At 42.1% G+C, this 11,846-nt stretch overlaps 1 protein-coding gene across 1 annotated transcript in view; it reads right to left on the bottom strand.

The window, feature by feature from the left end:
• Window positions 1-1,555: 1,555 nt before the first annotated feature.
• MMP24 (matrix metallopeptidase 24) overlaps window positions 1,556-11,846 on the bottom strand; it is a 44,783-nt gene continuing 34,492 nt past the window's right edge. The window contains exons 6-9 of the mRNA XM_032198090.1: window positions 8,816-9,030; window positions 7,042-7,180; window positions 4,855-5,121; window positions 1,556-2,629 (exon numbers count right to left, since the gene is read on the bottom strand). Of these exons, the coding sequence (XP_032053981.1) occupies window positions 2,292-2,629; window positions 4,855-5,121; window positions 7,042-7,180; window positions 8,816-9,030 (959 nt within the window). The 3' untranslated portion in view covers window positions 1,556-2,291. The remainder of the gene's footprint in view (window positions 2,630-4,854; window positions 5,122-7,041; window positions 7,181-8,815; window positions 9,031-11,846) is intronic.

The raw sequence follows: 11,846 nt of genomic DNA, 5'->3' as shown, positions 1-11,846 counted from the left end.
ACAAACACCCCTCCCTCATACCCCAAAAACAGACATTTCTCTTGGTTGTTGGTTTTGTTTTTTTTTTTTTAATGATGGCTGTTGGAAGTTGCTCAAAGGTTTGGGCTGTCACAGTCCCAGAAGAGATGGCAGCGTACAGATGAGTTTGATGTGCCATGTGGCTGTGGCATTCATAGTGTGCATTCTACCACATATATAGTACACATAGCAACATACAGAGTAGCATGTAGGGGGGAGTGTCTAATTAATTGCTCTGATTTCATTTGGTCCTTTGCACTCCTTCATCCATCATGAGACATAACCACATTTTTTCACTAAAATTCAGTTTTGCATCTACTAGCTTCTCACTTATTTCATAATATGTTTGTAATACTTTTTAAACACAATAAACAGCGTGGCTATGGAAATCAAATATGAAAGACAAAATACAGTTTGAGACCACATGTTATGCAGTCCTAGTGGGCTTCACTAAGAAGTATCTATTTGTCTATCTGGCTTCATCATAGCAATAGTTGAATCCCAGTTAGAAATTCAGAATGCTAACAATCTTTCTGCTGCTTCATTCCTCATCATTGTAATTACAAATATTTATAGCATGTTTGTCAAGAAAATAAAAATCCTTGGATTTTTTTTCCATAGCTGACATGGAGCTGTATTTTTCTATACTAGTTGGACATTCTGTGCATTGAACTTCTATTGCACTGAATAAAATTCAGTTATATGCAGAGGGCTTACACTAATCACCTATTCCCTATAGTTAGCGTGCAAAGCAGTTCATATGCTTACATGAATGGCACTTTTGTACTGGGCAGGACTTCACCATTAGATTGCATTGCAGGAGACTCTTCTGCTTCTAGTTAACATGGTAGAAGTATCGGCATCAATAAGAAAATGGACTAAGTTTGTGGTTAGGACACAAAATCCTAAACCATTTACAATTGTAACAGGGATAAGCAGAAGCTACTGTTGTGGGAAGAGAGTCATGAAAAGTTACTAACTGAAAGTTCAGGTTTTTATTTAGTGTTTAACTGATTTTTATGGCTCTGTCAAATGTGGCTAGTGATGAACTCATTCTACTGTGTAGCATGCTTCCTTTGGTCCTCGCCAAATTCTTGCACGTGAAGAAGTGAGCAAAAACAAACAAACAACAAATTTCAAAGGCATACGATGTTTGTAACATCTACAGGGATTGGTTTTAGTTTTATAAACAGGCCTAATCCTTACTGTATCTTGACTATTTCAGCAAAATATACTGACGATCTCACTCCAAAAAAAAAAAACATTTCCATTTTCCTGAAACCCAACATACAAATTCTACAGTCTAGTTACACATGCCACATAACAACAATTCATCTTTTCCCAGCATCTTTACAGGGGCAGAGTGCAGTCTACGTCTGTACATTTTTTGTTATACTGGTAATTATTGGTTCATTGTTTCTGGCTGATGGGAGCTTAAAACAGCATCATATGACATCTAAATATTTCATTAATGGCTCCCAAAACAAAAGCATATTCTCTTCCCCCCTCCCCCCCCTTTTTTTTAAGACTCAATTACTTTTTGTCTTTAGATTGTCCCAATCTAGGACTTGATATCACCAAGTAACATTACGGTGTCTGTTTTGGTGCTTCTTGAGCTTCTGCTCTGCACTCGTTTACCTCTCGGAGTACTTAATGGTTCCTCATGCACTGTGCTGAGTGGCAGCATCGATTAGTTATGAATGTACAAAACATCTGACCAGCAGGTATTGGAAAATTGTTTCCAGGTAATTCCCTGTTTTTTTGTAATAAACAAAGAAGATCTTTTAGAATGGCTCAGCATCAGAATGTCTTCTTACAGTACTGAATTGTTCCTGTTCATAGATTCCATGATCTTAATTCATTTATGAGACAGCTATTAAAAAAAATGGTTCTGTTCAGAGGTGGTTTAGCTACACTGGAGAATGCTGGGTTTAACAGGGAGCACTGATGCAGGGAACTGAAGGAAGTTTCCCAGGTCAGTTGAAACGTCTGAAGAAAATCTGTCTTGAAGTCTCAAGTCTCTGATGTTTGCAGAGTGAGCCTGTGGAGAATGGCACGCCAAGACTGACACGACTGAGGCAGTTAGAAGGAATGAGGCTCCACATTGCAAGGTTGCCTGCATTTTTTCCAGTTTTTCTGCTTCTTTCGGTCCCAGGATGTCCAAAACTTGTAAGTCACTGAAGTAGTTTTGTTTGGTAGGCTTTTTTAATGCTTTTATTTTTTTTGTCCATATCCTCATCAGATCAATGAGTTGAAATGTGCAGCTGACTGTGTCATACCCATTCCTGGACAGGTCTTTTGTAATACACAACGTTTTGCTGCACCTCTTTGTTTTTAAACTGGAAGATTGTGTACACCAAGACAAGGATACACAGAGACAAAATGCAAGGGATCACAACTGCAATTGCATTTACAGTGCTAGGCACATCGTTTATTGTCACCATAATATCCACATCATCGTGAGGGAGGCGCCTGTCTTTGCTTCTTTCAACATCTTTCTGATTACAGCCCATCCAGTCTTTGAGGATTGACCGGGGATAGCCTGGCTCCACACTCAGCCTCTGGTTATCAAACTTCCAATACTCCTTCCCTTTGTAGAAGTAGGTATAAACTAGGAGACAAAACAGAGAATATTTCTCATCACACCATTTCCAACAGCTTAAATTGTGCACATGTGAGGGTGTACAGAGAGCCTGAAAGGCTGGAGGGTGGTAGCTGTCTAGGTCAATAGTGCATTCATCTAGGGCATTCCAAAGCCATGGAAGTAAGATGACATTTTTAGAGCTTGATTAAAAGCAGAAACAGAGAAGGGATACCATCCAGATGGACCTGGAAAGGCTTGAGATGTGGGCCTGTGCAAACCTTATGAGGCTCAACAAGGCCAAGTGCAAGGTCCTGCACCTGGGATGGGGCAATCCCAAGCACAAATACAGCCTGGGTGAAGAATGGATTGAGAGCAGCTCCGAGGAGAGGAACCTGGGGGTGTTGGTTGATGGGATGCTCAACATGTGTGCTTGCATCCCAGAAAGCCAACCATATCCTGGGCTGCATCAAAAGAAGTGGGGCCAGTAGGGCAAAGGAGGGGATTGCCCACCTCAGCTCTGCTCTTGCAAGACCCCACGTGGAGTGCTGTGTTCAGCTCTGGTTCCCACCACATAAAGAGGATGTGGACCTGTTGGAGTGCGTCCAGAGGAGGGCTGTGAGGATCATCAGAGGGCTGGAGCACCTGTCCTATGGAGACAGGCTGAAAGAGTTGGGGTTGTTCAGCGTGGGGGAGAGATGGTTCTGGGGAGACCTTACAGTGGCCTTCCGATACCTTAAGGGGGCCTACAGGAAAGCTGGGGAAGGGCTCTGTCAGGGGCTGTAGTAAGGAGACGGGGTAATGGCTTTAAACTACAAGAGGGTAGATTTAGATTAGATGTAAGGAAGGAATTCTTTAAGGATAGCGAGACCCTAGCCCAGGTTGCCCAGAGAAGCTGTGGATGCTCCACCCCTGGCAGTGCCCAAGGCCAGGCTGGATGGGGCTTTGTGCAGCGTGGGCTGGTGGGAGGGGTCCCTGCCCATGGCAGGGGGTTGGAACTAAATGATCCTTAAGGACCACTTTCAACCCAAACAATCCTGATTTTTTTTACGATTCTATGATTTGAGAAGCCCTAACTTCTTGTTTGGCTTGTGGGGGCAATGTTGCTCACAGAACACCATTCCCCTTGGCCAAGACAAGCTGATGGCAGGATTTAAGCTGTGAATAACAAAAATACTGAGCTCACTTCTCTCCACCTAAATTTTAACGTAAGTGTTCTGCAGTGATTTGTTTTTTACTAAAGCATCTGTAATATTTACTCATCATTACCAAGCTGTTAACAGTCTGAATATTGACAGTGTTTGCCTTGGTGTGATAGTATTTGGATGGATACACAGGTGTTTCTCTTTACCCCACCTGAGAAAGCAAATACTGAATAAAATAAGTCCTTTTGATGACAGAATCTGAAAGATTTGGACTTCAGTAAGAAACGGTCTTGTCCTGCTGCTAGTAACAGGCAGATGGTTTATGCTACATCTTGTCTGAAGTATCCTTCATCTCTACAGAGGACTCCAAGCTTCCTTTTTTAATCACTCTTAAGTGATTATTTTTTTTGGGGGGGGAAAGGAAAGGGAAAGGAACACCAGTGAAAGTGACTCTCCTTTATCTAGCCTCCTGCTTAGCTGGCTGTCACTGCAGTATTCCAGATGTATTGGAAAGCCCAACCCCAGAGCCCTTGTCCCATACCACAGCCCTCAAGTTAAACAAGGGCTCAATGGACAAACCCCTTCTGTTAGTTCTTCCCTAGTTGGCGGAAAAGGAAGAAATCTTCAAGTCAGAGAAAGAAATGCTCTAGAAGGAGCCTCTAGAGGTCCAAACCCATGCTCAGGGCATGTCTAACTTCAAAGTACATCCAGAAGGTTGGAGCCTGTAATAGGAAGAGAGCAACTGAGCTAGCTACAGCTAAGAGAACAGGAGAAAAAAAACAATAAGGTATGGCATCCCCACAGTCACAGCCTGGGAATGCTTGGTTAGGGACTCTTGTGGAAGCAAAACCAGAAAAAGTCCTTTTCCCATCCCAAATGGCTAGTATTAGAGTAATGTGGTTTAGTGGCTTGGAGGTACCTGGGCTGGGATGAGGGTCAGGAAGAATTGTAGACTGCCTGTGCTTGCAGGTGTCACTGTGGCCTTGGGCAGCCTGAGATGTGAGTCCTACCTCAGTGGAAAAATTTAAAACACCCCAAACCCAACAACGCAACTCCTGAGCTTGGCAAGATACTATTGGTCTAACTTGTATAATGATTACAGATACATACAGCCTTCTTTGCTGATAAAAGCTCCCTGTGGCGCCTGAGGGATTCCTCTCCACACAGTGATGGGCTTTGGGTATCCTGGGTCCGTTGCTCTCTTGTCCTCGTTGTATCTCCAATACCTGTCTCCTTTGAAGAAGTAGGTTTTGCCTACAGGCTCCCAGCGCAAAGCCGTGTCAATGCCTTCCCGGGGCAGACAGTTACCCAGCTCCACCAAACTGTGTGGGTATCCAGGCTCTGCTGTCACTTCTTTAAAAACCCAGTATTTATCTCCTGGAGACGAACAGGGATACAAGCAACATATGAGTATGCCTAATTAGTAGTTAAAGTGATACAAATGCAAAACACCTACACTGAACCACAGCATGGTGGTGACTTCTGGGCTTAAATGTATTATGTGAAAAGTTCCTCCTTGGCATTTTAAACCTGTAGCCTCTTGATTTTATTTGACACTCTAGCTCTTGTTTTGGAAATGTTAAACAATGCTTTCCCATTCACATACTCTAGGCCAGTCTTGATTTGAAAGGCTTCTCTCACATCCTGTCTTCGTCAGCTCTCATTGAGGCTGAGGAGTTCTAGGATATTTAATTGTTCCTTGTAGAAGGCCAGTCCATACTTTTTGCTAATTTCCATTGCCTTTCTTAGAGCCTTCTCTAGTTTTAATACATTTTACTGAGCTGAGGGACTGAAGCCGCATGCAGTATATTAGAAGACCACATGTACTTTGCATCTGTACAGGGGCATGGTGATGATTTCCAGCTACTCTTCCTTGCTTACAATTTGATCATGCTCAGAAACTGTCACAGCACAAGGAGATGATATGGGCCTCACATAAAGATGGCCATATGGACTCTTCAGAGAAAACACCCATAACACATTTTTCCAGCACCTCGAAAAGATGTGAGCAGATCATGACACAGAAGCTCACATTGCACTGACAGGAAACAATATGTAGGAAACAGTAGTGTGCCCCTCTTAGACTAGAACAAGGACCGGGACTATAAATCAAGTGCCATGTACCTTCCATAAAAGCCACCAACATGCTTTAAGTCAACTAGCCATATTGATGCCTCACTGATCTCATTATGAACAACCTCTTGTTACAGATGTTTAATGGAAGCCTTTGATTAATGGGCAGTGGCCACAATTAAAGGTCTTCTTCAAGGATACTGACTACATTCTTCCTAATATTTCCCCAGACTCTTCCGATCAAGGTGTCAAAACCTTCATAATTGTCTAGAAGTGTGGTTTGGGGTTGCCCTGTATCTGGAGAAGCTCCAAGATGATGCCACAACATGTTCAAGGAGACAGGCAGGAGCCTCACACTCCCTGAGGAACAGGAACTGTTTCTCATTACCTGGAATTACATGGAAGCCAATATCTACTGAACTATATTAGCTTTATACAGAGATTGTACTGGCAAGGCCAACCCACACTAAGGAATATGTTAAGGCTTGGCTATCACATTGGAAGGTGAAAATCAAAGGAGAACTTTTATGTATGGCTCAGTTGTTAGAAGGACTAACAACCATTAGTAAAAATCTAGCAAAAATATGTAAGAAAAAGACAGGTCTGTGCTAACAGCCTCCCTGTTCCATTTATTCTTGTACAGCCCACATTGCTTACTGGACTAAAATGTTTTAGGGGTGTTGTCACAGAAACTACCTTTGCTAGTGCCTCTAGGGCAGAGAAGATGAGCCCTCTGTGACTCAGCTGCATGGCAAATAGTCAACCAAGCACTTCTACACGGGGATAGAGATTTTTTTCAAGACTGCAGGAGGTCCTGTAGCTGAACTTTCAACCCAAGTTGCAACTGACTGACTCACTGAACTCCCTTTGTAGCAGACTTTGACCCAGGAGAGCAGATCTGTCCCTGAACATGATGGTATATAGGCCAGCAGTAAAGCCTCAGGAGGCTGCGCAGCACCAGTGATCTGCACTGTTCTGCAGCAGTTTGCACTTGGCAAATGAGCAAGGAGAGGCGCTGGTTCTGCTGTGCAATGACACATCTTTTCTGACTCTTTGATTTGAAATCAAAGCTGTTAAGCTGGTCAGTGGAACAGGAAACTTTAGTTGCTGGAAGTGCCCCCTTGGAAAAGGACAGGGATTCAGTGAACCCATTTTCATCATCTTAATGCTTTAATTGTGTGATGTGAGGCAGGTGTAGCAGGCTCATACTGAAATATACTGTACCTTTGAAGAAAACAAATTTTCCATCAGACCTCTCGTAGGCTGCATCAATCTTTGCAGGAAGACCTTTCCAGAACTGCTCAATTTGCATGGGATATCCTTCCTGCACCCGGTTGTTGCGCAGACGCCAGAACCAGCGATCCTGAGAAAATCAGAAAGCTCTTCAGACTGAGTACTTTCATCTTGCAGTCTGGCATCAAGCACTACTAATCCATGCCTAAGCCTGTAGCCATTAAAGGTAGAAGTCCTGGTCTGGATGAGAGCTCCAATGCTGCCCAACACCAATCCCAGTGAGGGAAGCACTTCATGGGGAAGATGGCAGCCAAAAGGGTAACAAGATGATTATTGGTACTGTGAAAAAGGGTGGACAGAAGGAGAAGAAAAAGAAGCAGGGGGAAGCAAGTTTACAGTTATATGACCTCCCAGGAGAGCTGGTGCTCAACTATCTGACCTTAGGACAGCCATACAGTGTATACCACTATGTATACCACCACATATGGTGACTGTGTGAAACACACAACATCCATAGGCCCGAAGGAGTTATTAAATATCCCTTTAGATATAAGATCATTAGTTAAAGACATAGTGGATGCTCAGGGAAGAGTAAGAGGAGGACAGAGTCTCTGATACTTCTCCAAATACCTTCAACAATTTTCAATTCAGACATTTTCTGTGGCTGATGTGTTCTGTACATTTAATAACCTTCCATATTTCCCACTCCACATTCATACCCAGTGGGCAGAGTGAAAGCCTTGGGTATTTTGGGAGTAGGACCATGGTTTTTCAGATGCAAGGTGATCTAACGTACATGGCTCAAATTCAACTTGATGTCAACCACAACCCCCAGATCCCTCTCTGTGGGGCTGCTCCCCAGCACCTCATTGCCCAGTCTGCACATGTAGCCAGGGTTGCCCCTTCCCAGGTGCAGGAGCCGGCACTTGCTCTTATTAAGCTTCATGTGGTTGGTGATTGCCCAGCTCTCCAGTCTGTCCAGATCTCTCTGCAAGGCCTTTCCACCCTCATCCGAGTCCACAACTCCTCCAAGTTTAGTGTCATTGGCAAATTTGCTCAAAACACCTTCTAGTCCTACGTCCAAATCGTTTATAAAAACATAGAAGAGGACTGGCCCTAAACTGGAACCTTGGGGGAACCCACTGGTGACCATCCGCCAGCCAGATGTGGACCCATTTAGCGTAACCCTTTGAGCTCTTCCGTAAGACAATTGCTCACCCATTGTATGATGTTTTTGTTTAGCTGTATGCTGGACATTCTGTCCAGTAGGATCCTATAGGAAACTGCATCAAAAGCTTTACTGAAATCCAAAAGGATCACATCAGCTGGTTTCTCTTGATCGACTAGATGGGTGATCTTATCATAAAAGGAAATCAAATTTGTTAAACAGGACCTACCCCTCGTGAACCAATGTTGGCTGGGACCAATGAATGCATTGTCCCCCAGGTGCACTTCAATAACTTCAAAGACCATCTTCTCCATAATTTTACCAGGCACTGATGTGAGACTGATGAGTTCACTTTTTGGTGCACAGACACCAAAATTCTGTTTAGTCTGTAAATCCCATTAGGCACTGTTTCAAAATATTACAAAGCCAGTCTGCTTACAGTTCCCTCTAACATTACTCATTTAGCAGCCTCAGAGGAACAGAGCTACCTTTAGAGACACTTCAAATGTAACGGTAACTACCTTATACTTTTATTCATCTTTTCCAGTAATGAAACTAAAGAAAACCATCCATGAGATAAGCAAGAATTTTTAGTACCTTGAAAACAAACATTTCTCCTCTAAAGAGAGCCACAGTGTTAAAGTTGCCATCGCAGATGTTGGGTTTCATGCCAGGAGGAGATGGCCTGTCACCTAGAGGAGGACTAGGAGGTCGTGGCTGTCTCTCGTGTTTCCTTTCTGAAGTGGAGTGAATTCTGCGAACAGGAAGAGTCGGTAAAGGCCTGGTTGGCTCCAAGGGCTCAACAGGAGGACCTAGAATTGAAAAGAAAAATGTTTAGTGAAGTGGGCAATTTTGGATTTTCTGTACTTTCCTCAGGTTTTAAAAGGCAACAGGCTGGATGAAGTGTGTTGTGAGGAATGTATATATTCTTTATGAACTATGTACACATAAGAGATCATTCCCTAGAAATGGGAAGCAGAACAAAATGTATACACACATGAAAGAGGTCCCAGAACAAACAAGGGATACGAACTGAAGAAGAGACAGTGTGTTTGTGTAGGTCTTTCCAAGGAGGCTGTAGATAAAAGGAGGATGCACACCAATCACATTCCCAAATGAGATTAAAGGTAATAGCCATTGAACAGAAATGTTTATTAGTCCATAACAACAACAACAACCAGAACAAAGTTATATTGAAGATACTGCTGCAAACTAAGGGAAACTGCAGAGGAATTTAGAAATTAGAAGGCAATTACTTTATTGCAGATTAGTCACTAATCTTCCTCTTCAGAACACCATAGGAACTCCAACAAACAACTGTGATAAGGGCCTTTGCTCTCATTCCATCATTCAGATGATGCCTTCCCCCCTACAAGCACAGCTCTTCCCTTCGATCCTTACCCAGATTATTCTGGGGATCTTACAGGGCTGCAAGAATGTAAAGAACTATAATAAATATAAGCAGCTGAGACTTGGAGCAAAGGTCTGCTTTTGAAATGACTGTCCCACAGGAAAATTTCATTAACAGTGATAAAATCTGGTCCATACCTAATTAAGAAAATCATGGTAAGATTTCTTGTTGTTTCTCAGAGACAGCCCCAAGTTAGCATGAAAATAAACAAAAGGCTACAAGAAGCAAGAGATTTGGCAAGTTTTACGTTTGATGTAATTAAATAGGATTTGATTTGATTGTTTATAGATCATGGTTTCCATCTCTTTCTGAAAAGTGATTTTTAAGCAGCTATGTAAAGAGATTGCAGGAAAAAAACTTTCATCACCAGGCAGAACAGGGGCTAACTGCTATCAGTCTCACTGTCTTAGGGGTTCAAGCACTGATGTGCTTCACATCAGCTGTATTACTGGGTGAAGCTTGTCCTCACAGGCCACTGCAAGAAGAGCTATCCTGTTGTGTATGATTGTCTTGCTCAAACCCAGAGAAGGCATCTACTAGTAAGGATATAGATACTCATGGAGGCTACGCACCTGTGGGATCAGAACAGTTTTGCAGATGAACATTCTGAACTATGATGCCTAAAATGATAGTTGGGTGTCCAAGCTCACATATCAACTTAGATCTTAAATGTTACATTTTCAAAAGGTTCCTATAATGATCAAGTGCTTAACATGGCCTAGAAGGGTGACAGGGTCAGTGAAAATCATTACAGATAGTGACAAAGAAGTCATCAGAGAAAGTCATCACATTTAACTGTTATTGAGATTCTAACAAGAATTATGTCCATAGGTTTCATGGATGTTATGTTCAGAAAGTGCCACTCCGATAGTATAGTCCAACTTCCTGTATAATTAGGCCAGAAACCTCCAGCTGCTAATCCTGTGACAAATCTAGTGTTTTTTGTGCAGATACAGGATATTTTCCAGGAAGAGACATCTCGTTTGGGCTTCAAGTCTTCAAACTTCACAAACTTCAAGACATTACATAAAATATGTAATGCACAAATTGTTCCAGTCATTAAGCCCCTGTCATTTCTGAAATCTGTCTGACTTACTGTCTGAATTTGTGCAGGTTTAGATTCGTTGTTTTTTTTTTTGTTTTTTTTTTTTTTTTCCTTTTCTATCTCTAGTCTCTCAACATTTAGGTGTTTATAGATCTTGATAAGGATGAACTTTAAAGTTCCCTTAATGAGCTAAATGGCCCAATTCCACCTGTTCCTACAATGTCTTTTGGTTTTGAGATCTTGAAACTTGTCTTACAGCTGTTTTGCAAAGTGTTGCAAATGGATAACAGTATTTCTATATGATGACTTGTCCTTACCATGTTGTATTTTGTGCCATCTTTAATTTTTAATAACAATTGTTTTTATTTACTCCAGAACTATGATAAAAGACATTGAATATTGTTCATGGAAACTCTTTAGATGAGGATTCACAGTGTAAAATTATTCTTGGAAAGCTGTCAGATAATTTGCCTACATTAAATGAATAAAAATACTACTCTGTTACCTTGTATTTCTCATTCTCCTCCAATCTTAGCTGGTTAGTGCCCTGTATCTTAGCAGGCCATAAATTTCTCTTAAATCAAGTTCCCAAACTGTGATACTGCTATTACTGATGATCTGTGATTTTCTTCCCCTACTGGTATGCAGTAAATATTTCCAGGTACTGCCTGTCATAGGAGCCAACAGGATTAGCGTCCCCCTCTTGTTGGATATGTCAGTATGGGTGCATCTACACTAGTGTTTCCAGTGAGCTCAGGTGTGTGCTTTTGAAGAGAATTTCTCAATTATTTTCAATATCTGTGCCTTGGTTCACATCAAAACACATTAAACTATTTTTGGATGAAGCTAAGTTTGAAAAATGCATTTCAGGAGCATATCTAGGATACTGCAGCTGCAAATGGGCATCACAGGGAAAGACTAGAGATAATCTGCAGTAACCCCATTCCCCCAGCTGCTGTCAGAGTAAGTGTCAAGTCCTCAGCACTCTGTAACACCATCCCTAAATAACTGCTGCATCTACAGATGTGCTAGTATTATTCTTGCTAACAGCCATAGATGTTGTTTGCTAATATAGCCATAGGTAACATATTGTCATGTGAAGTGTGTGCAAAAGCAACTCCTGCAATGAGCTACACACTAGCTGGCACTTCTGATTTAGGCTGGAAAGCTCA

This window comes from Aythya fuligula, chromosome 16 (genome assembly GCF_009819795.1).
Source record: "Aythya fuligula isolate bAytFul2 chromosome 16, bAytFul2.pri, whole genome shotgun sequence".
NCBI lineage: Eukaryota > Metazoa > Chordata > Aves > Anseriformes > Anatidae > Aythya > Aythya fuligula.
This window is presented reverse-complemented; position numbering and strand designations above follow the sequence as displayed.